At 46.0% G+C, this 26043-nt stretch overlaps 1 protein-coding gene across 1 annotated transcript in view; it reads right to left on the bottom strand.

Annotated features, from left to right (window-relative positions):
• Positions 1-26043, bottom strand: part of LOC144781934 (WD repeat-containing protein 62-like) — a 636677-nt gene that overhangs the window by 586212 nt on the left and 24422 nt on the right. The window contains exon 3 of the mRNA XM_078661021.1: positions 12790-12852. Coding sequence (XP_078517147.1) covers positions 12790-12852 — 63 coding nt within the window. The remainder of the gene's footprint in view (positions 1-12789; positions 12853-26043) is intronic.

Raw genomic sequence — 26043 nt, 5'->3', positions numbered from 1 at the left:
AAAATTCTGGATGAAGGCCTGCCACTTCATTGACCCCTGTATGTCATCGTGGTCCGAAAGTCTTTGCTGCGAGGTTCCCCGCTTTCCGACGGCTACGAAGGACTGCTGCCCTGACTGTCGCCCTGTCTTGGAGCCTTTGATGATTTGTAGAGCGAGACGATAGACGGATCTTCTGGCGACGTCATCGATACCTCAGTTAAGTATGAGTGGAGCGTCTCCCAGTCCTTAGTTTTTGGGTATCCCTTGGGATTTTTGATTTGGAACTTGCAAGCTCCAAAGCCGAGGGACTTGTGTATTCACGAGACTATCGTATTCGATACTCCCTTGAAGTTTGAAGCGAGACTAGTGAGCGAAGATGCCTGGTCTTAGCAGACTTGGAAGATTATTTTGTTGTGGTCGTAATAGGGATTCCCGATTGGAGGACTCGTGTCCGGTTCCTCCGATTGGAACTCCAACCTATGAGGTCTATGTGAAACATGGCGTGGGCCCCATCACGTATAATGAAGTGTGGATTCGCTAAACTAGAAAGGACGGTGTCCTCAAGTGGCCCCTGTATGGTAGTTATGACACGGAAATTTTAGATAATCTAGAGGTTAGACTTTTTAAGAAGAAAGCCCGGCCGGCGATGTTTGACTCTTTCCGCCTGTGGCAAAAGGAAGCCAAACAGAAAGAAATTAAATTAGCGAAGAGGAATAAAAGAGAGAAGGGTATCTCGATAATGCAAGCTGCTATACAGTTTAAAGATGATGAGGAAGAACAAGCGAGTGAGCAGTTGCATAGGCAACGTAAAATGGCGATTGATAAATGCTATCCAGTTTTGCCACCTCTTCAGCAAGATGCGATGAAGGACCTTGTGAAAGATCCTTTGATGTCACATTTGTTGACTTCGCCACCCCCTTATGTGCAGAGTGCTACAGCACCTCCGCAACCTTTAGTTGCGCAACCTCCGGTTGCTTGGCCTCCTGTTATTGCACAGCCGCCAGCTCTTCTCCAGTTGGCTCCTACTCCTCTGGTGCAGCCTTCTCAAGGGCCGCCGACTTTGCTATCTGCTCCGTCTCCAATTCCTATGACTTTTTCTCCTGTTCTTGCTGCCTCCTCCGCTACTGCTCCTACATTAGCTTCCTCTCAGCCCGCTTTATCTCCTGTCAACTTCTCCTTCTGTTCGACAGAGAATGACGGATAGTGTTACTAGTCTATTGTCTCCTTTCTTTGGGTCATTGAGTACGGCCCCTGTTTCAGAGCGTAAACAGTTGCGTAGCCAAATACCTGGTCTCGGAGAATGGACAGTATTGGATCATTTAGCGCGTAAATGGGTTACTGATCCTTTAAGATATGATTTAGAGTCTGTTATGGATGTTTTCCGTCAATGGGAAGCACCGAAGCAGAGATACGTTTTTGACAGGATGTATACTTTCCTTCGTGAAGAATGGGAAGATGGTGATCTGGGACAGACTCCGTCTGAGTTGTTCCGTGTACAGTCCGAGTTTGCGAAAGGTACGATTGTGGGTCTCGACGTTGAAAGAGCGGTAGCGACACTGCTTTCGTTTAGGAGCGAGTCTCCTTCTCAGTCGTTGTTCGAGCCTGATCCTTCTGTTAGAAGGAAAGTGCGACAGTATCCGATGAGAGAGGTTCCTCCGGTGTGGAAAGAGGCCGTTCAGGCCAATGTTAATGCTGGTATTGTAGCTGCGCCGGCTCATTTTCAGCGTGTTTGGGTACATGTTCCGTGGAAACGAGCTGAAGTTCTGGCTCTTAAGCAGACTTTGCCTGACCCCAGTAAAAATCCTGCAGGGTATTATAAGGAATTATCACAGACCGCAGACTCCTGTGTCCTAGCTGATATAGACATGTTGTTTGGAAATGTGGTCCCACAACCTTTATGGGGATTGATTCGTCATACTGATCATGCGCAGGAGTTAGGTGATACATGGGTTAATATTAGTGCTGCGGATGGTCAACAAGTTGGTGGTGCTAAACCTGAGCCTTTAGTTGCAGAACTTCCTGGTAAAATCATTACTTACATGAAGACTCTAATGCCTGCTATGCGAGTAAATTGGGACAAATTGTCTGCGTGTAAGCAGAAGAAAGATAAATGTGTCTGATTTCTTTACTAGGTTTGAAGAGACGTTCATTGACCATAGTGGTCAAGATATGAGTACCGAGGGTGGTCAACGGTTGTTTGTTGATAAGTTTGTGCATAATTTACTTCCCGAGTTATGTACCAAGTTAAAGGATTCAGAGAGTTCTTGGGCTATTTCCTCGTCGGCACAGATATTGGCTACTGCACAGTACAACGAAAATAGGGATAAGGATGAGAAGGATAGAGCAGACAAGAAGACCAAAGATTTGAAGACGAAGGTTCTTTTACAGCAAGCGTACCCGCCTCGTAATAACCAACGTGATTATCAGCAACCTCAGCAGTTCCAGCGGAACTCGCAAAGGTTCGAGCCTTCTCAACCGCGTTTTCCTGTAGGCCCTAATCAATGTGCATATTGCAAAGAAGAGGGTCATTTTAAAAATAGTTGCCCTGTTTTGTTAGAGCGTATGAATAGTGTCTCTGGTGCAAGAGGTCGAGGTGTCCCACAAGCTTCTAGAGGTAGGGGACGTGGTGTATTCCCCCAGAATGCGCGTTCCTTTCCTCCACAAAATTCAATGAATTGTTTTGATCAGCAGAATAATGCGTCTGGTAGGACGACTCAGTCCTATGCCGACGACTACTATGTCGAGGGTGAGAATATGGATGGTAATGATTGCTAGGACAGCCATGGACAAAGGGAGGGAGTTGTTTCAGTTCCAGTAGATCAGAGTGGACCTTATGTTGAAGTGATTACATCAGGTGTGTCAGAGCCTTTTCTGTTGGATACTGGTGCTGCGAAGGGTTCTATTATGCACTCTAGACTCCCTGGTGCACCTTTGTCTGGCTTAACGAATGTTTCAGTAGGTTTTTCAGGCGCCCCAGTTAGAAACCCGATTTCTAGCCCTTTGTCTCTTTCTGTTGGACCTCGTGAATTCGAAGCACCCCTTATTCTGACGACAGGTTGGGGTGAGAACTTGTTGGGATTGGGTCTGTTGAAAAGATTGTATGCGGCGTTGTATTGTTCTCCTTCGGGAGTACAACTTACATTGGGCAAGAAAGTGGTCTCTCCGATGTATTTGTCGAAGGATCAACTTCCGACAGAATTGTTCTCTTCCTGATACTATTTGGGCTACTGGTCCTAATGATGTGGGTCTTTTGGAGATACCGCCACATGTTGTGACGCTGAAAGCAAACGTTAAAATGCCATGTATTCCCCAATATAGGATCTCTAGTGATGGTGAAAGGGCGTTGCTAGCGATTATCCATGATCTAATTGACAAAGGCGTGATTGAGGAACAGGAGGTAATGTGTGCAATAGTCCGGTTTTGCCTGTTCTGAAACACACCGATGCTTCGCAACTGCCTGTATATAGGTTCGTGATCGATCTTCGCGAGGTGAATAAGATTGTAGTCCCACAATTTCCTGTTGTTCCAGATATCACTGCCTTATTGACCATGATTCCAGCTTCGGCCACTTGGTTTTCGGTGATTGATTTGAAGAATGCTTTCTTCAGCATCCCGATTGCCGAGGAGAGTAGGGATATCTTTGGCTTCTCTTTAGGAGGTCGAAGTTTCCGGTTCAAGCGCGCTCCTCAAGGCTATTGTGAGAGTCTGTCAATATATAGTCAGGCTTTGAAAACACAGCTTGATACGATTGTTTTACCTGATGGCGCTGCTCTTATTCAGTACGTCGACGATTTGTTAGTCGCTGCCGATACTGAAGAGATTTGTAAAGAAGCTACTTTGTCGTTGTTGCGTCATTTGTCTGACTTTCATCATAAGGTGTCTCTTTCGAAGTTACAGTATTGTCGACAAGAAGTGACCTACCTAGGTCATCTCTTATCGAAGGAGGGAAGAAGACTGACCCCAGAACGAATTCAAGCGATTGCGAGAATGAGTGTGTCAATTACACAGAGAGAAGTGCGTGCTTTTCTGGGTATTACGTCGTACTGCAGACAGTGGATTCCGAATTTTTCGCTTCTTGCGAAGCCTTTGATAGCTCTTACTGTTAAGGATACTCCGAATCCTATTCCTTGGACCGATGAATGCCAGACAAGTTTTTCTGAATGGCGCGATGCATTGTGTTCGGCTCCTGTGTTGGGTACTCCCGACTACAGTAAGCCCTTTACGCTTTATGTCCACGAGAGAGAAGGATGTGCGTTGTCAGTTTTGACACAACAGTTCGGCGATAAGCAACGTCCGTGCGCGTATTTCTCGTCGACCTTGGATCCGGTAGCTAGAGCGTTGCCGAGTTGTTTGAGAGCCACTGCGGCAGCAGCTGTTTCTATTCGACAGTCTGCTGGTTTGGTGATGAATAATACATTGATTGTTCTGGTTTCACATGCAGTGGACACTTTGTTAAACAGGACTAAGACACAGCACTTAACTAGTGCTCGATTGTCAGGTTATGAGTTGACACTTTTAGCGAGTCATGTGCACATAAAGAGATGCAATACGTTGAATCCAGCTACGTTGTTGCCGATTTCAGTAGAGACAGATGTTTCTGAACAACATGATTGTTTTCTAAGGACAGAAGAGGAAACGAAAGAGAGAGTAGATCTTAGGGACACTCCTCTTGTGAATTGTGATGGTACCTTATGGGTGGATGGTTCATGCTTCAAGCTTCCAAATGGTGATACGACTGCGGCATATGCGGTTACGACTTTGCATACGATTGTTGAAGCTGCACGTATCCCACATAATTCAGCTCAAGCAGCAGAGTTGATTGCACTTACGAGACCGTGTGTGTTATCGAAAGGGAAGAGAGTGACCATATATACCGACAGCCAGTATGCGTTTGGTGTGGCTCATAGTTTCGGACACTTGTGGAAGGAACGTGGGTTCCTCACGTCTCATGGAACGATGATTCAGAATGGTCAGTTGGTGAACGAGCTTCTTGAGTCACTTACAGTGCCTGCCGTTGCAAGTTGCGATTGTGAAATGCAGTGCACACAAGAACGTTACCGATGACGTTGGTCGCGGTAACGCGTTTGCAGATGAAGTTGCGAAAGACGTGGCGAGGGATGTGATGAGTCGAATGTATGTCTCAGGCCCTGCAAGATGGATTGGTGATTTTGGAATGTAAGAGGATACGATAGAAAGCGTGAAGTCTATTCAAGCTGAAGCTACAGAGAGAGAGTTGAGTGTATAGAGAGAGAGTACGGGTAAATTGGATGCGAAGGGTTGTTGGATTGAGTTGTCAGAGCATCAGCGATGGTTGTTACCCGATGCGTACGTGCTTGCAGTGGTTACGATGGCGCATGGAATGGCTCAGATCAGTGTGAAAGGAATTTGTAAGTTGTTGGCTCCGGTATGGCAAAATGCTGGAATTCCTAAGTGTGCAGAGAATGTGGTCAAGAATTGTATGGTTTGTTTGAAGTACAATCCTGGTAAGGGAACTCCAACCCCAGCTGGTCACTTTGCGCCTCCCACGTATCCGTTCGAGGTTTTGCAGCTAGATTTCATCCATATGGAGAGGTGCAACAATTTGAAATACGTACTCGTGGTGGTTTGTGCCTTTTCGAGATGGGTAGAAGCATATCCCCTAAAAGATAATACTGCTTTGTCCACAGCTAAAGCCCTTGTTAAGGAGTTTTTCCCTAGGTATGGTTTGCCAAGAATGGTCCGGAGTGACAATGGGAGTGAATTTGTAGGTCAAGTGATGAAGAAAGTGTGTGATGGTTTAGGAATCCGACAAAAGTTCCACGCTGCAAATCACCCACAATCAGCTGGTCTAGTGGAGTGTTATAATGGCACTCTTAAGTTAAAACTTGCCAAGATACAGGCGAGCTCTGGTCTTAAATGGCCTGACGCGCTGCCATTAGCACTCTTGTCAACTAGGATGACTGTACATTCTCGAGTGGGACTTAGTCCCTATGAAATAATTTTTGGTCGCCCGGCAAACATATGGGGAGTGCCGAGGCCGACGAAATTCAGCGAGATTGAACACCCTGTATTGCGTGACTATCTGTATGATTTGACGGCTAAATTGCGTGTGTTACACCAACAGGTTCATGATACATTGCCCCAGGCTTCTGAAAATCCAGGACACGCCATCGATCCTGGCACCTGGGTACTAATAAAGAACTTTCAGCGGACAAAGAACGATCAACCTCGTTAGACTGGTCCCTACTTGGTGCTATTGTCTACGCGATCTGCAGTGCGAGTGCAAGGAAAGAAGAACTGGATCCACGGCGTACACTGTAAGAGGGTTCCTTTGCCTCTGCCGTACGACCGGTGGGTCCAGGAGGGTATTCCTGATTCGGAAACTGACACTGTGCCTCGTTTTCTGCCCTTCAGCGATGCACGTTTAATTAGGACAAGTTCTGAGCGTGAAAGCGACGATCTTCTGCAAGGAGCTGTGCCACCGTCAGTTCGATTGGACACTACTGAGCCTGAACTTTTATTCCGCGACCAGACATTGCCTGATAAAGGCCGTTATAATTTGCGACCAAGAGTCACGGGACAAATAAAATAAGAAATTTTCTTTTTTGCTATTTTTGAAATCCAGATCTCCCATCTGAGAAACTGTTTTGGCCGATTTTTGTTTTTCGAACCGCCATCCGGGTTCAGCTGTAAGGTCGCGGTGTCAAGTCTTTGGAGTGCAAGCCGAAGACGTTAGGTCGACGGTTCTGGTTGGTCCTAGGGCGTTCCCTGGACTGACAGACGCATTCCTTGGCACGGAACACCCAACAGCCGCGAACAGCACGGTTAGAGGATGGAGTTTTTCAAGATGGAGAGACCTGTTGAACAATTGAATTTTAAGAGCAAAATGTTTTGAATTATGAGTAGAAAGTGTTTTATAATATTATGTCTTTTTATGTTACTTAGCTTGATGATGTTTTTAATGGGATATAATATATTCTCTTTTCAAGTGACGTTTGCACCCACTACACAGCCCATACCTTCTCCTACTGTTTCTTCGCATTCTTTTCATCCTTTGCCTGAACATGAATCCATTAGAAGATTGGAATTCGTTAATAACTCTTTTGTTCAGCTTCTGCACCAACAACAACTAGTAGTGAACACGACTAACTGTTGGGTGTGTGGTCTTATGCCTCATACTACTGGTAAAGGTATTCCTTACCTGCTCCTGCCATTCAGCTATAATGGTTTTGTGTGGGCATACAGAACGATGTTCATATATGCTCGTGAAGTCTACCCCCTACGTTCTGTGAGGGACAATCCAAAGAATAGTGCTCTAGTTAAGGGTATAGTCGATATGATTAGAGGAGTTAGCTCCTATGAGACAATCCCGAGAGATGAGACACTAGCGTATATTGGATGGAACGTGACTGGATATGGAGTTAGTCTGAGTGAGAACCAGCGAGCGAAAAGATCTTCTCCGATTTGGATCGTACCCCATCAAGGTCATCTTTGTCTGCAAGGTAATGGCAAGAATCCAAGAGCTCAGTTAGGGAAGAGTATCTGCACTGAGACGTATGTTTTTGCGTCCCAGACTTCCCCACCGTTTCTAGCAGCTAAGGGTACCTATTTTGTCTGTTACGATAGAGCCTACACATGGTTGCCCCCTGATTTCTCGGGCACATGCTTTGTCTCGTTCCTGTTGCCTCCCACCTACACAGCTGCAGCAGATTACCACAAGACGAGAGTTGTCAGGGGTGTCTTCAGTAAGGAAGATACTGCAGGACAAGAGTTAGGAGATTTCTTGAAGGGTTTTCTGCCGTTTTGGGGACCGATGGTTAACAGCAGGAACATACGGCAATTGACGAGAGTGGTTGAGTCCACCGTAGTTGAAACTGCCGGTGCCCTTAGTAACTTGACTGCTGAGCTCCAGTCGGATCGCCTTATGACTCTCCAGAACAGGGTTGCGTTAGATGTCATACTTGCAGATAGAGGAGGGGTATGTAAACTGATCCAATCGAGCTGCTGCGTTTTCATTCCAGACAATGCTCCGACAGTATACCAGGCCATTTCCAAGTTACATAAGATCTCTGAATCTATACACGTGGATAAAGGAGATTGGTCGTTGATGGGATGGTTCTGGATCTGTTATCCACTTGGGGATGGAAGATTCTGATGATCATAGGGATGGCTTTAGCGATTCTTTTCCTGTTCTGTCTTTGTGTGCAGTGCGCTCCTGCTATATGTAGCCTCTGTGCTGCTATGTGTGCAAGGAGCCCTGCCCCAAGAGAGGTACTAAGTAATAGGATTATGCTTCAGCAACATCTTGGTGATCTGATGAATATAGACCTGGACTCAGATTGACGTGAGTGTAGGTTATTGCCTATGTAAGGGCAAAAGGAGGGTCTGAGGTTCCGTGAATCCTGAACCCGTTTCATAAAGGTCTTGGTTTCGCTACGAATTTGATATTAGCGAACCGTAACCAGTTAGTACGGCAAGCCTGAGTGTTTTCGACGCGTTACACCGATGGATTCACTACGTATTTAGGGATTCGTTGTGAACCCTCGGGTTCCATTTTATGTACGGCAGCCATTTTGTGGTTGCCCTCACATAGGCCGATGACTACGGCCGAATGAGTCTTTAGCACACGTACACTTTAGCTGACTTCTGAATGACCCGAGCAAACTGACCCTCTTGCCTGAAGCCAAACTTGTAGCTGATCAAGATTGAGGATCAAGGCACAGGACATCATAAACCTTTATTGCACACAAAAATGTCATCTTACTCACACCTGTTTCTGCTCTTTTCTTTATGGTCTATTTACGATGGGGATGTGCCCGTTTTTATTATAGGTCAGTTCGACTTGTCTGATGAAGAATGTTGGGTTCGACCAATAATTGATCATGGGCTGGGCAACTGAAAAGTGGGTTTTACTGTCATGCGATACCTCTGACCTGGATGCATGTGATTGGACAGTTTGTAAATGTAAGGTATTTGTCTGGAATGTGATTTTTGGCATAAAAAGGGATGGCTTGCTTTGTAAATTTGAGCAGTCTCCTGAGAACTCATACCGTGTTGACTTCTAGGACTTCTGTTACTGGCTGCAGGCAATAAATTCGATCTTTGACGTCACCAAGAAGTTTCCGTGTCTCTGTGTTTGAGGACCGGTGATACACGAAGACTTTGGGCGTGCCCCTGGCGCCGCCGGGTCTTAAATAACCCGGTTCTTCAGATTCCACACAAATTCTATATCGATAGCCCAATAAGCAGTTGACAGGGCTTTTGTTTATGAGAGAACCAAATAGAAGTCTGAATGCAGAACTTAGGAAATTTATTAGAGTGAGAGTTCTTTTGGGTTGGACTATTATTTGCGGAAAATCTATTATATTTTCGCTCATTAGCCAAACACCCCCTTTTGTATTAGACTTCCCTTTGAAATGATGAACTAGTCCGATTAGATACTTGGGGGGTACAGGACTGAAAAAATAAATGGAATTATAAAAGAAAGCTATTCCAGGACCGTCTCTAGATTTGAGGACCAGGCTGCCAGGTGCATGTCACTGGCAGGGAGAATCGGGCTAGTAAAAATGGTGATTTCTCCTAAACGTTTATGCTACTTGAGCAATATCCCAATCTCACCAAACTTACTCTGCCTCTGCAGTCACTGATGATGAAACTGGTTTGGGCAGGAAAAAGCCTAGATCAGCATGTGAAACACACAGACTTCAGAATCATCTGAGAGGGTTCAAGATTTCAAATTTACAATTATATTACCTGTGTGCACAAGCATATTTTGCCTATTACTGGCTTCACCCTCAACTGTACATGGTCCACTGAGCGGTTTAGAGCTGCGCTGCCGATCCCACTCAACTCACCTGTCTGATCTTTAAACACGAAGCCAGACCCAAACCATAGTTCAACACAACACACTGTGCCACCCAAGCATATTGACAATGACCAATGAAAAGAAGTTGATATCAAAATTAAGAACGTTATGGATTACTAAATGGGAGTTCTCTACAGTGAGGGCTCATTTATTCCAATGGAACGGATGTCTTTAGTTTTAGGCCACACAACCATAGATATCTTCCTCTACCATACACTTAAAATAGCTAGTAGAAAAATCACAGCAACATGTTTGCATGAACTACCCACTTTTCTACCATTAGAGTTACTTATGGTGGCTAAATCCCCCCAGAACACATAAACAGGGTCCCTCCTCAAAATATGTCCCTCAAAGATTCCATTTCTTCCAGAGATCAACAGAATGTGGGATTATCTCAGAGGAGGCAGGGAGGCACTGTTTCCCACAAACTGATATATTATCACCAAATAGCAAACTCCTATTGATACACTTTCAATACTCCATAGGCTATGCTGCACACAGTGATGACTGCCAATGGGATAGGCGTCCAGATTTCCAGATGTGCTCCATGCCGAGGGCTGGAGGCTAATTTTCTGCATAGAGTACGGTCAAGCCCCAGGGTTTATAATTTTGGCAGTAAATAACTCAACCCCAATCCACCTTTCGGATGATTTACACAAACATCAGCAAAATGCCCCAAATAGTCTTCTTGGGCTGGGTTAAGTTAATTTCCAGTGTTAGCATTACGTATTGCTAAAAGAGAGGTGACAGGAAACTGAGAGAAGAAGGGCCGCCCCACCTCACAAACATTGCTGACTGCGTAATTAGCAATTGGAACTGTATGGCGAACTTCTTCCAAGAACTGCAAGGCCTAAAGAGCTCTACTAGGCAACTATTTCCTGTCAAATCCACCAAAAACAACTTGCAGTTAATGGCAGAAAATCACCTTCGGTTATATTTACCACAGTAGTTATCTACTGCATCCAAGTTACAAGGATGGCAAGTGACTTGGATTACCTGACATCAATCCGCGGAATATAAAGTACATTTCCTCGCCTATTTGCACAAAGACACAAAGGCACAAGTACGGATAGACATGAAGGGCACAGTTTCTGGGCCAATCAGCGTAGAAAGAGGGGTGAGACAGGGGTGCGTTTTAGCATTATCTATATAAATGGCCTGAGCAACTCCCTCAAAAAGGTTACCCCAGATGTCCCTAAGATCAAAAGATGCCAACTGCCGTGTCTTTTGTACGCGGATGACGCTGTGCTTATGGGATTAACACCTAATGCCCTACGTGCACTAGTCAGGGATTTCTCATTGTACATGGGGAATTTGGATCTAAAAGTACATTTTAAAAAATCATTCATTATGTCCAGTGGGCCGGGTGCTAAGCAATGAAATTCCATTACGATAGGAGCTGATAAGTTGCTCTCAACTAAAACTTTCCCATATTTAGGTATAGTCTTTGCTGCGAACGGCCTGTGGAGTGGGCACATTGCCCACGCCACATGCAAGTTCTCAAAGGCTATAAACTCAATTTTATCTCTCCCTAGACCGAGGAAAGTCGGAGCAACTAAAGCAATTCTAAAGATATATAGACTCCAATGCACTCCAGTGGCAACCTACGGTGCCGAAATTTGGGGGTCAGTAAAAATCCCCTCAATACAAAGAGAAGAGAATCGGCTCTGCAGGAAACTACTGGGGACTCCCATTTCATCATCAGGGTTTATTTGCCACTCGGAGCTGAATATTCCTCATATTAGTGATTTTATAGCTGCCAGGCCTGCATTATTTTGGTTGGCTATTTGGGCAAATGAATATGCTAGCCTAACACATGATATTTTGAGGGAATGTTTAGCCTGTGACAAATGGAATAAGATCCCATGGCTTCGTGGTATACAAGAGAGTCTGTCTAGTATAGATAGGGGCAACCTCTTTGAAAATCCATCTTATATAAAGAGGACTGATAAAAAAGAAGTCCAACTTGAACTGTATGCCACTTACAGGGAAAAAAGACTGTCAGAAGAGATGAGGAAACAAACTGTTGTGTCCTATATTAACAATGGTTTATTAACCCAGCAACTCCCGCTGTATTTGATATTACCAATGTGTTACTGGGAAAGATCTCTACTATTTAGAATGAGAGCAGGAATGATAACGTTTTTACTTTGTTTTCCTCTGGGACACAGCTTAGATGACAAGATTCCGTGCCCTTGTGACGGAACCAGCAAACAAAATGATTTACATTTTTTCTTCATGTGTAAGTTTTATATGAAATATATCAAATGGTTTCTGGCACCATATTTTAAAAAACATAGACCCCTCTCCTTGAACCAGTCCTATTTGATGCTTTTAAAATTAGAGGATGACGAACTCATATTTCGCAAAAGCTGTTTTTTAAAAGTTATTTTTAACGTACGCAGAAGTATGGAATGCCCTTGATTTATTTGCACTACCAATGACTATTGACCCCCTTTGCACTTTAGAAACGTGTGACTTAGTAAATGTACTGACAATGCCCTTTATAGTGTCTATTGAACCTATTGTAATTGTAATTGTAAATGTTGAATTGTATTTTAAACTGTGCTTTTATGGATTTTTTGTAATCGGAATAAAGATTTTTGAATTGAATTGAAAATTGAATATAAAGTACAAGTATTGCAATAAAGGTATCCTGTTGTGACCCTACCTGGAATAAGTTCCATTATATTTTACTGTGTGTATTATGTTTAAGCAATACATAAAATAAAAAAGAAGGTGCTTGCTAACAGAACATAATCTTCTCCTATCAAAGATGGACCGCAATTCGCACCAGCAGAGCAAGTGATGGGAACAGACAGGTAGGTGGACATGCTGGTTTCACATGTCATTTTTCTGAGCTTTGAATTGAATAAGATAATTCAAAGTTAGCAGGGTTGGCCTGTTGACAACATTTCTACAGGGTAATGCCAATTTAGAAAATATGGCTATTAAATGCACAGTACCTGGAATAATTGAAGATGTGAGTTTGCTTATTCTTTCTTGGGCAGAAAAGGACAATAACGCACCTGAAAAGAAAACAAAAAGCACTTTAATCAAATCCAGTTGTCATTCTTCCAGCACAGCTCTTTAAATAAATGATAGAACAGACACTTTCCTGGCGACCTAAAAACTCAATGAAGAAAACTTTGTTTTTATTTGAGGAGGGTGAAAACCTGCTCAAGCAACAGACAAGCAGCAGCCACAACCACAAACCCTGTCAGTATGAGCCACAAAAGTCACCAAATTAACATGTGCTTCACCGTGTGGTAGGTTGGTACTAAAGCAGACAGTCTTAATTTAGAGGAAATGTGTAAAGTATTTTTGCAGCACTCAAACATTAATGAAGTGAAAATACAATGTAAGAAAAATTCCACACCAATTTAGAAAAACAGAAAAATGTAATCAATAATTTGACACAAAAATAAATCCAATTAGTAGAACCAGAGTTGAATTTGTAAAGTTTTTAATGAAAAATAGCGCCTAAAAGATCAAAATGGCAACCACTGGAATCTAGTCGCGCAAGACAGCAGCAAATTGAAATTTTATGGGCGACCGGGATGGCGTGCAGTTTGGATACATGATTTGGATTGGGTCTGCTCTTGCATTACCTTTGAACTTAGAAGAAGTTTTAAAGAAAAGCTGCTGAGAAGGTAAAGTTCAGCGGGGCAAGGCAGGCAGCGGTGTTTGAGAAGTCTTTATCATTGGGGAGCCACTTAAATAAGTTGCGGTGAAGATTTCTACTTTCAGACATTGTCACTTTTTTGGAAGTTGAAAATCTCCAGAGGGATGAAGCTGCAGAACAGAGCCACCACAATATGAAGCCAACTGGCAATGCACCTTGGAAAGATAGGCAAGCAGGTAGCTCCCTGTCTCCTGTCAGTTCTCAGACCACTTTCAAGAGGAACATGTTATACGTTTCAGTTTGTACCTGTTTTGGCACCCTGAGCACAACTTCCAAGAGTCCAGGACTAGTGGAGATCCACTTGTAGGGCAGGACTCACTTCAGACAGGGTCAAAATTACAATTCTTTTGAGACCAAACCAGATCTTTCTACCTGTTCCCAATCAAAGGTTAGCACTTATTACATGTAATAAGGTAATCCAATGTTATGCTATGGGAGAGGAAAGCCTCACAGTATTAAAAAATGAATTTAGGCGTTTTTCACGACCAGGACATGTAAAACTTAAAAGCACGTGTCCTACCTTATAAATACAATACAACCTGCCGTCTAGGCTGTTAAGGGCCTACCACAGGTATGACTTAAATGTATTAAAAAGGAGGTTTTAGGCCTGGCAACAGAATTATATTGCAAGGTCAAATTAGTGGTTGAAAAATGCACACAGGCTACAATGGGAGACCTGAGACATGTTTTAAAGGGCTGCTTAAGTGGATGGCAAATAAGTGCTGCAGGCCCACTAGTAGCATTTAATTTACAGGCCTTAGGTACATGAAGTCCACCTTACTAGGGACTTACAAGTCAATTAAATATAGCAATTGGGTGTAAGCCTACTTTTCCCATGTTTTAAGGAGTCCAACACTCAGCACCATCCATTAGCGTCCAAAGCAAGCATTAGGCCAAATTTACAATGCTGGGGAAATAGGAGGTCTACTTCTCACATAATGCCTTTAGCTTTGCTTACACCAATCTGACTTTACTTGCTGTTACCTTTAAGCAATGTTAAACTTCCTACATTCAAGTGCACAACACTCCAAACTGCTTAGAAGTTAGCCTCTAAAATCATGCACTTAATTTTTGTGCAAGCTTTCAAAAATTAAAAGCATAAGTCTTTGACCGGCTTTAAAAGAAATAGTGCAATTAAAGTAATGATTTATTACTACACCTCACTTTAGAAAATGTGCGAACTTAGTGATGATTGCAACTTGGTGACGCTGCTAAACGTTTTCCTAAATGAAAAAGTTACTTACCTTCGGTAACGATATGGCTGTAAGAGACATAGATTAGTTATAGATTCCTTACCTTTAGAATTACCCCCAGGCGTCAGACTGGATCTGGAGAACTTTTTCGTCAGCAGTACCCCTGCGCGTTGATAGGTGGCGTTGGTCGACTCCACGTTCGTCATTGGTCACCGTAATGACGTCGCTGTATCTACTTGGACGCCGCCCTCACGCGCTGTCAGTTTTTTACACGACATTCCACGCCATAAGCGCAGAGCCATGCAAGACACTGACCCCTGGTGCACAAAACTAGGGCCCTGAAAGGAAGTCCTTAACCCTAGAAGTCAGTTCCCAGAAGAGGGAGGATGGGTGGGGCAGTAAGGAATCCAAAACTGATCTATGTGTCTTACAGATATCTCATCACCGAAGGTAAGTAACTTGTTCATCTGAAAGAGAGAACGAGTTATAGATTCCTTACCTTTAGAATAGATATCCCAGCAATATCAACCCCGGATGTGGGTCTGCGAACTAAGTTCACACCAGAAAATCGTGGAGAACAGAACAGCCAAAGAAGCCGTCTCTCTGGACTTGGCTGTCCAGGCAGCAGTGTTTTGTGAACGTGTGCAGAGATGCCCACATAGCTGCCTGACAGGTGTCAATGAGGGGAACTCCATGTCCCAAAGCAGTGGTAGCTGCCGTCGCCCTGGTGGAATGGGCGCACAGTCCCACTGGACGCTCAATGTTTGCCAAAGAATAGCAAGCTTTGATGCACAAAAAGACCCACCTAGAGATGGTCCGTTTGTGCACGGCCCAACATTTCTTGGCACCCACATACCCAACAAAGAGCTGGTCATCCACCCGGATTTGCTTTGAGCGATCAAAATAAAATGAAAGTGCACGTTTTGGATCCAGATGGTGGAGCCTCTCTTCCTCTTTAGAAGGATGCAGGGGCAGAAAGAAGGTGGGCAAAGTGATGGTTTGACCAATGTGGAGAGAAGTAACCACCAAGGGAAGAAAAGAGAGTCGACTTCGAAGGACAACCTTGTCTGGATCCAAAGCAAGAAAAGGAGGTTTTGAAGAAAGAGCCTGGAGCTCACTCACCCTGCAACCAGAAATGCTGTCTTTAAAGTAAGAAGTCTGAGAGGACAGTTATGTAGCACCTCAAAGGGAGCGCACATAAGATAACTAAGAACCAAGTTCACATTCCACTACAGCATTATGAAGGGATCAGGAGGAAACAGATAAGTAATGCCCTTAAGAAAGTGATTTAGAGCAGGGGACTTGAAAAAAGAAGGATAATCAGCTGAGAGATAGCTCTTAAGAGTGCCCACAGCAGAGCCCTGCTGGGCCAAAGAAAGGAGGAAATAGAGAACCTCTGAAAGAGGGGCGGAAAGGGGATCCACAGCCTTTGCTCTGCACCATGCCACAAATGTGTTCCATCTGCAGGCATATACAGTCTTAGTGGAGGGACGCCTGGCTGCCAAGATAACATCACAGACTTTAGGAGGCAGGTCGAAGTCCATCAACTGTCACCGCTCAATCTCCAAGCAAGGAGGTGGAGACTGGACAGGTTCGGGTGGAGGACCGTCCCCTGCAGCTGCGACAGAAGATCCTCCTGAAGAGGCAGTCTGATCAGAGGATCGATGGCCGTGTGTAACAGCTCGGGATACCAGACTCTTTGTGCCCAATTTGGAGCCACAAGAATGACTTGGGCCCGGTCGCGCTTGATCTTCTTCTGCACTCTGGGCAGAAGTGGTATAGGAGGAAAGGCGTATAGAAGACTGCAACTCCACTCGCGACAAAAAGCGTCGCCGAGCGAGTGCTGCCTAGGAAATTCCAATGCGCAGAATTGCTGACACTGCGCCTTCTCTTCGGTGGCGAAAACATCTAACCAAGGCTCTCCCCACTGCTGAAAGAGACCTTGCACCACCTCCGAGTGAAGGCGCCATTCGTAAACCATCATGCACCTGCGTTTGTCTGCCCTGGCGTTCAGAGAACCTGCCAGGTGTTGAACCACCAGGACTATGCCCTGATGTTCCAGCCAGGTCCAGAGACGGAGAGCCTCTAGACATAGGGTTCACGACTCCAATCCGTCCTGTTTGTTGCAGTACCACATGGCGGTGGTGTTCTCCATGAACACCTGCACTACTCTTCCCCGGACAGAGGGAAGGAATGCTTTTAGTGCAAGACAGATCTCCCGATGCTCCAGATGGTTGATGTGGAGCCCGGACTCTGCCGGAGACCAGAGACCTCTGATCTCCACCTCTCCCATGTGGCCGCCCCAGCCCAGAAGTGATGCATCCGTCGCCACTGTGAACTCTGGTTGGGGAAGGGAGAAGGATCTTCCGTTGACCCAATCCTAGTTCGTTAGCCACCACTGCAATTGTCGTGTAGTGCCCTCCGAGATCTGAACGCAATCGGACAGCTTCCCCTGATGCTGTGCCCACTGAAACTTCAGGTCCCACTGCAGAGCTCACATATGCCACCTGGCATGGTCTACTAGCAGGATGCAGAAGGCCATGAGGCCAAATCGAAATTATAGCCCGAATATCGCAGATTCGCTGCTCAGGAGGATAAGCCCGAAACTGTGTCATGTCCAGAACCGCCCTGATGAAAAGGAGCTTCTGAGAGGGAATCAGGTGTGACTTCGGCACGTTTATAGAGAACCCCAGCGCGTGCAAGAGGTCTGCCATAGTCTGGGGGTGGAAGATGACTGCCTGGGGCGAGCCCGCATTCAACAGCCAGTCGTCAAGATAGGGGAAAACTGGAACCCCTGATCAGCGAAGATGAGCTGTGACCACCACCACCACTTTCGTGAACACCCGAGGGGCGCTGGTAAGGCCAAAGGGGAGCACGGTAAACTGAAAGTGCTCATGGCCTACCGTGAACTACAGGTAACGCTGGTGGGCCGGCAGGACAGGGATGTGAAAGTAAGCATCCTGCAAGTCCAACGCTACCATCCAATCTCCAGGGTCGAGGGCAGACAAGACCTTAGCTAGTGTCAACATTTTCAACTTCTCCTTTCGGAGGAAGCAGTCGACGAGCCTGAGGTCCAAGATAGGACGCAGGCCTTTGTTCTTCCTGGGCACCATAAAGTAGTGGGAATAGCAACCACGACCTACTTCTGGGGCAGGAGCTCGCTTGATGGCTCCCTTGGCCAAGAGAGCCGTAGCTTCCTGTTGTGAAGGGCCAGATGATCCTCCGACATGCGATGGTGCTGAGGTGGCATGGATGGAGGGGCAGTCTCGAAGGAGAGGGAATAGCCCCTTTGGACTATCTGCAAAACCCACCTGTCCGATGTGATGGTGCGCCAGTGGAGGTGGTGACGGCGAATCCTGCCGTGAATGGTGGCCCTGGTCGTACTAGGAGGGGTTGGAGGCTGCTGCAGAAGGGGCACTGGTGGACTGGCCCCCAGACCCACGATGGTGGGTCCCACGTCCCAGGCGGCGCAGGGTGCTGGACAGCTTGCACCGGCCTGTGGCTCTGGGTGGAACTTGGTGGGCACCCCTTCCGTAGCCACAAAAGGGGAGAAAAGCAGAATGCGCAGGGCAGGTGGTTGAGAGGCCCAAGGACTTAGCCGTAGTCCAGAAGTCCTTAACCCCTTGCCTGTGCTGAACGTTCCGCGCTAGTGCGGAACGTTCTATTGCGCGGGGGGGGCCGCGGCGTTCAACGGACGTGCGCAGCAGTACCAAGGAAGTGCACGCAAGGTCCGCTGAACGTCAGCAGCAGCGGTGGGGTTAAATCGCTCCACCACGTTGACTGTTTTGTCGACAAACAGGCGACAGCCATCAAAGGGCATGTACAGCAAGGTAGCCTGGAAATCCCCGGAAAAAAATGTCGACCTCAGCCAGGCGTAGCATCGAAGGGCTACCGACGTTGAAATCATCCTGCCTAGTGAGTTGGCGGTGTCCAGTCCACATCTGAAGGTAAACTTGGCTGTGTCTCTCCCCTTGGCGACAGCACGGGAGAGCACAGCCCGGGCCTCCTCCGGGCACTGTGGCAGCACCTGCTCTACCGTATCCCCGACAGAGTGGGTGTAACGGCCCAACAGACATGGAGTGCTTACCGACCGCAGTCCAAAGCTGGAGAAAGAAAACATCTTCCCAAGATGGTCCAGGTTTTTGGATTCCCTATTAGGTGGTGCGTTAGGGAATGCACCTTTGGACGTAGAGGCTTGGACCACCAAGCTCAGGGGTGGGGTGTTGGGAGAGGCAAGAGGGGTCGCCCGGAGCCGGGCAGTGATGACGAGCAATCATCCTATCCACAGGAGCCCCTGTGTTGGGCTTGGATCAGGTGCCCAAAAGGATGTCAGTAAGGGCTTTATTGAAAGGCAGCAGGGGTTCTAAAGCGGCCGCTGCCAGTTGATGCACCTCTATCAGGAGATTCGTCCTCACAGCCATCGTAGGTAGCTCGAGGTTGAGGGCCGCCCTACGAAACACCACTGCGTTTGAAGCACCATCCTCTGTAGCCACAGCAGGAGGAGACAGCATGCCAAGGTCTGGGGTGGTATCCAGACCACTGGCTTCCCCCAACTCTTCTCTCCAGTCCGGTTCATCCAACTGGTCAGCTAAAGGGTCTACATACCCCTCCCAGTCCTCCTCACACTCTTCTGGTTGCCAATCAGGCCTGTAGGAAGCACCAGAGTAGAACAAAGGAACAAAAGGACCACTCTGTGCCGGATTCGGCGGCGGTTGAAATAGGTCAAGCTCAGTGTCCAAGTCAGGGTAGAGGCCGGGGTCGATGCCGGCTGGGGACACAACCGCCGTCGGGTGCAGATGTTGTACTGGTGGAATCGGCGCCAGGGGAGGTGTTATATGGTCAGTCGGCACCGATCCGAATCCAGGCCTGGATCCAAGGGGACCCTGCGGTGCCGGAGATGCCGGTGTCAAAGGCCCAGGGTCCCCAGCCGAGTTCGCGGGGCCCGAAGGCGTGCCAGCGGAGTCGTGCAGCCCAAAGATGGCATGCATCGCTTCGTAGAAACTCAGAAGCTGGGCAGGGGTTGCTCCGGGCCCCGAAAGGGAGGGAAACTATGAGTCGACCCTTCAGGCTCCGTACATGGAGCCGTGGGACGAGAACCATCCGCAACCCTCGTTGCGTCGGCCGACGGACGGGGAGAAGTAGAAGAGCGACCATGCTTCTTCAACTTCTGCTTGTACTTCGACTTACCTGAGGAGTGCGAAGACTTTGATGACGAGTGGTGGTGACTCCACGATCGGTCCCTCAACCTCCCAAGCACCGGGACCTCGGACGGTGTGGAGCAGACTGTCGGGCCTCGTGACGCTTGCGGCACTGCTCCTGCAAAGACTTTGTATTCATGGTCTGGCAGTCGGAGCACGGCTTGGGATCATGGTCGCGCTCCAGGCACCACAGGCACATGCGGCGCAGGTCCGTTACCGACATCAGCTTGCAACAGGTGTTGCAAGCCTTGAAGCCTGCCCAAGGACAGCTTGACATCCCTGCGTGCACCAGGAGTCGAGAAACTCAAAAACGGTGTTGACAATATCTGCGCTGGCTGGCGCGGAAAAAGAAAGAACGGACGTCAGTAAGCAAGGGCGGTGTTTAAGTAGATACCACAGCATTATTACGGCGACCCCAACGCCAATGACGAACGCGGAGTCGACCGACACCACTTATCAACGCGCAGGAGTACTGCTGACGAAAAAGATCTCCGGATCCAGCCTAACGCCTGGGGTTCATTCTAAAGGTAAGGAATCTTTAATTGTCTCTTTCAGATATAGTATCCAGAGTGGCACTGGAGTGCTTGTGATCTTCTTCATCCAAACTCATCTCCCTTTCCCTGTCCCCATTTATCCTAACCCTACCACTGACCCAAACTAAAGAGCCAATCAAGTCAAGTCACGAAGCTTTATTCGGTGCATAAAAAATGACCATAAAAGCACACAAGAAATACATTGCATAATAATTATAGTGGTTTACAGGGTAAGAAAGCTACCAGATAATAACAAACACAATAATTTAAAAACACATTCTTTTCCTAGCTTTTACAGATTTAATTAAAAATGTAGCAGTTAAAAAACAGACATCGACATGTTGCAGGTTAAAAATAAGACTCATGGCCTGCATAACTGTACGTACTCCATACTTAAGAAATAGTTGTTTTAAATAAGTTGTACGAACATTCATATACAGTTTACAGATCAAAAGAAAGTGCAAAGTGCTTTGTCTAGATACACCATCACACATACATGGCCCCTGCGGGTGTTTTTTAAGAATTGGCAGAGCCACTAAGTGGTGTGCTGTACCAAACCTCAGTCTGGTTAGCACAAACTTGTGTGATGGCCTAGTCACCCATATTAAATAAAGGGGAAAACCTTCGACAATAGTATGGCTATTGTAAAATGTGATGGTTGATAAAGATCCGTTAGCAACAGCTCTCTTTCTCACAGAAAAGGCCAAAAATGTAGATTTCAGCTCAGCCTTTGGGATTAGAGCCGCGGCGCCAGGGTCAACCAGAACATTTAAATTGAAAATCTCAGAAAAACAACTAATCACATATTTTAGCCAGGTAATATTAAAAAATGTATCCAACAAGAGACAACCCGCGATGATCGATCTAGTGAAAGATTTTTCCTCCTGAAGCCAGATTGACCGCCAGATCATAAGTGGCCTCAGGGATAATTGATCGATCAGGAAGTTGGTGTCTGTTTCCCGGTGAATTAACTCAGTAGAATCAGAAGTTGGCAACGACAGGAGTTTTTTTAGAAAAGAATTTTCCTCCTGCTGCAACTTATGGTCACGTCTATGCCCCCATACACCGGCTCCATAAAGAGAGATGGTAACACACCTGGCTTGATAGATTTTAAGCATATCATTTGTACGTCGTCCCCAACCTTATGAGCAAATCTAAAAACACCAAATGCATTTTTTGCCATTTTGATGCGAATGTTTTTAAATTCGTTGGACCATGATCCATCTTTGGAGAAGGTTATGCCAAGATAGCAAAATGTATCCACCTGACGCACCTTGTCATTATCGATAAAAAAGCAGTTAGAAGCTTTGCTTTTGGCCCCACAGGTCATGGTATACGTTTTCCCCTTCTTAATTATTAATTTTCTATCACTGATAAAGGTGGAAAATCTATTATTCAAACGCTGTAATCCTAACGGTGTTCTGGAGAGCTGGACAGCGTCATCGGCGTATAATAACACCGGCACTGGAGTTCCATTAATCATGGGGGCATCTGCTTTAACACCTTTTAAAATCTCATTGATTCCATTAATAAATAAGATAAAAAGGAGGGGGGCCAATACACAGCCCTGTCTAATCCCTCTTTTGACTCAGAATTTTGGGGTGCATTCACCATTAGTGCCAAAGCGCACACTAGTTGTTAATTTTCTATATAGTCTGGCCAGGAAGTGGATTGTGGCCTCTGGTGCTCCTAACTGTAACAGGGTTGACCATAAAATGGAATGGTCAACCATGTCAAAAGCACTACTGAGGTCTGCGAAGCAGAGGTAAATTGACCCTGGTTTGGCTTCGGTGTATGCCCCGATCAATAGATCAAGGTTTAAACACTGCTCGAGTGTACCCCTGCCCTTTCTGAATCCAAACTGACTATCAGCGAGGATACCCTCTTCCTCGGCCCATTCCTCTAGCCTTGCTAGCATAACTCGACTCATAATCTTGACTGAAGAGTCAAGAAGGGAAATTGGGCGGTACTTTTTTTACCTCAGACCTGCTGCCCTTTTTATGTATAGGGATAATAATTGATTCCCCCAAGTTTCAGGGGCCTCGGTACATATTGCGGCATTGAAAGCAATGGCCAGAAGAGGGCTCCACAACTCTGGCTCTGCTTTATATACATCGATGAGCACTCCATCGGGTCCCTGGGCTTTCCCCCCCTTGCTTGCCCGTATGCCAAGTTCCACCTCGCTGACTGTAATATCCAGTGGTAGGACTTCCCACATTCTCAGATCGGTATCCAGGCAGCTATTAGAATCAAAAATCTCTAAAAAATGGGCTATCCAATCATCGCTCGGGACATTAGAAGTTAACTCTGGCAGATTTTCACCCTTGAGGAAAGGGGAGTTCACAGTAGCCCAAGACAGAGTACTATTGGAGCACTCAGCAGCCTGGTTGAGAGAATACCATGCCGACTGCTGTAGCTCGCTCTTCCTTTTCTTTTTGCACACTTATATTCTCGTCTTAATTTTGTTACAGAGTCAGAGTCCCTGGGCTTTTTAGCAAGAGCGTGTTTTAATTCAGTTAGAAGCCTGGTACATGAGTGGTTAAACCAGGCCAGTTCATTTTTACGCTAACCCCCTTTAGGTTTGGTGAACCTGACATCAATAAATGTGTTAATATCATTAAAAGCACATAAAACCTGTTCATAGTCGGCACAATTGTCAAGTATAAAAGAGATTTCTCCCATGCAATTCCTGACGATAGAGCCGATTAGTTCGGTAGCTTTTTCCCCAACCCATCTTAAACGAACTCCGTTAGGTCTATGGGGCTCCAGATCAGAAACTGTGGTACCCACATTGACAAAACGGTCACCCAATAAGGTGGTTTTCAAAATTATACAATTATGGTCACTTAGGGTAGATATTTCAATCCTAGGAGGAGCACAACAGGATGCAATATTGGAAGAGACGATCACATGGTCAATAACCGAACTGGAGCACCAGTTCTTAAATGTAGGGATAATTTGGCCATTTTCATCCTTTAGAAACCCCAGTATTTCCAAATCATAACATCCCAAGAAATTATTTAAAGCCTCTCCATAACGGTTATGTCGAAAATGTAAATCATCCATGCGGGTATCATCAGTAAACCCACATATTTTCCCCGGTGGCAATTCACATAATGAGGTATTGAAGTCTCCAACCCAGATAAAATCAAAAGAAACATTTACGTCTGAAATTAGGTTTTCAACAGTACTCGCCAGGTTATCGACAACTACTACCCTGGAGTTATCGAAGATGTTATTGTAATAATTAATTAGAAGAATATTATGGTCACGCCCCTCCAATAACCAGAGAATCTGGGCGTGTGCTCCAACGGTAATATACTTTTTTACAATGATCGGGCGCTTGATAGATACTAGAATTAATAAACCACCTTTGGCTCTACCTGGGCCCAATCCCCTGCGCCTGCAAATTATAAGAACAAAAACCCTCGTAGTTTACTTCTTCCCTACACCAAGTTTCCTGGAAACAATGGATATCATAACTATTAATAAAATTTGACCAGCCCAATTCATTCCCCTTAGATTTCAGTCCTGCAACATTCCAGCTAGTAATGATTATCCCATTACTCCCTGTACAGACCCTATCCGGTAGCAAAGTTACAGTGGGTCTGTCTATTTCCCTTGGGTTTCCAATAGGTGGGCCCTCACGGTCATTCAACAGGTTGGGAATCCCCGGCCTAGTTAACGTAAAGGCTGTAGGGCTTTCAGTTATTCCAATTGCCGGGGTATTAATATCCTCATCCCGGAGCAATGGAATGTCCGGGATAAGTCAATCATTAGAGTCCAGGCTGTTTAAAGCATGGAAGTGATTCTGTAATGGGATAGCTAGACCTGGTCTAAGAGAAGGTGAGAACGGCTTCGGTTGGTTAGTATCAGTTGGTGTTACGTTACTGAGATGACTATAAAAGAAGCCAAGAGGACGTACACACACACCGTTTCCAGCAACTGGTAGGGAGGCTGCTCTAAGCAGAACTGTAGCAACGTGTTGGGGGTGCTTAAAATTAATAATAACACAGTCCCCCAAGCTGGTCTTTCTAGAGTCACCAATCCAGTTAACCCTTCTGGTAGTTAATATATCATTAGAGTAGGCGATTGGGAACCCACAGTGTTTGTGCAACCATGAAACAGATTTATTCTTCAGAGAATCGTGAGATTCCTGTTGGGACTGGCTTAAGTGGGTGTCAACCGGGGGAACATTAGTTAAAACAACCACGTAGGGGACGCACTCTGGAGGGGGATTAATAAAACGTCTTCTCCTCACTCCTGACCACCCCCCTATATTCTCACCTTCTGTAGATGCTTTGTTTCCTTGGCTGCTTGGTTTCCCTGAATTACTGTGGGCAATTGGACTGGTATGACTGGTATGACTGTTTGGTTTACCCTAATCCCCCCCTCAGATGGTAATGCTACTTCCTTACTTACATTATTACCCGTTTTAGTGGCCTTGTTAGTTTCGGCCATGGCAATATGAGTCTTCAAAAGGCCACCCAGTCTAGTTACTTCGTTTGAGACCTGATCTAATTTGGCCACTAATGGTTTAATAATCATTTCCATTTTGGCTTCGATGATGCTAACTAACAAATCGAATTGCTCAGGGTTCAAAGTAGATAGCCCCTCCTTTTCTAGGGTCTCAGTTCCCACTGTTTTTTTGGGGGGGTATATCCACTCTTTTAGTTTTCCTAGTACCCCCCGTTTATTAGGTAGCTTCCTGCATGCCCTTACTACTCTACGCACCGGGGAAGGTTGTTGTGAGGATTTAAAGAAATCATCATCTAGCACAACCTGGCTTGTTTCTGGGGAAACCAGAATATCATTAGTAGTTTTACTATTTATTAAAGCCTGGTTGCCTTGATTACAGCTGTTATCTAGCACCAGTGTATTAAGAGGGGTGGATGAATTAGTGGGGGAGGCAGGGGGACTACCCCGACTTAATGATGCTCGCCGGTCATTATTAATTTCATTTACTACTTTAACTAAGTAGTTCTCCATTGTAGCTGATGCTGAGGTAGTTTTAGCGGATCGAAGTTTAGACATAGTTTAAGCTTTGTGCAGGAACAACAAAACCAGAATTTAAAACACCGTAGCTATCATGAATCGCTCGAGTTAGAAAAGTAATACAGATAATACAATAATATGACTAAAACATAGTAATCTCACGGAAAATAGAGGATATGTCTTATCAGACGCTGCCAAGGTCCGTGGCCCAGCCCAGCCTCGTACAGCCCCGGACGGCCACAGGCACTGGTATGACAATTTGTAGGCATTCAGCACTTCCTCTCTTGTGCAGTACATACCAGGTCCTCCATCCCAACTGATGTGGCTGCACGCATGGCAATTGAGCAGTGCCAGTCCTTTTGCCTTCCTGATGAGTTTGTAGACATCATCTTAGAGTGCCCTTTGCCCGGGCTTAGCCCGGCGCGCTCCCGCGACGCGGGGGAAGAGTCCGATTTTGTAGCGCCTCCTGGCGCGTTTCTGCGTGCGGGTGGCCTCTGGCGGCTTCCGGCCGCACTGCAAGCTGGTACCTGCAGTCCTAGCCGACCCAGATGACGAGAGCCCTCCCCCACACAGCGGCCGCAGGTGTGTGGAAATAGCTTGCGGCGGCGGAGGGAGA

Source organism: Lissotriton helveticus, chromosome 9, assembly GCF_964261635.1.
Source record: "Lissotriton helveticus chromosome 9, aLisHel1.1, whole genome shotgun sequence".
NCBI classification, from domain to species: domain Eukaryota; kingdom Metazoa; phylum Chordata; class Amphibia; order Caudata; family Salamandridae; genus Lissotriton; species Lissotriton helveticus.
This window is presented reverse-complemented; position numbering and strand designations above follow the sequence as displayed.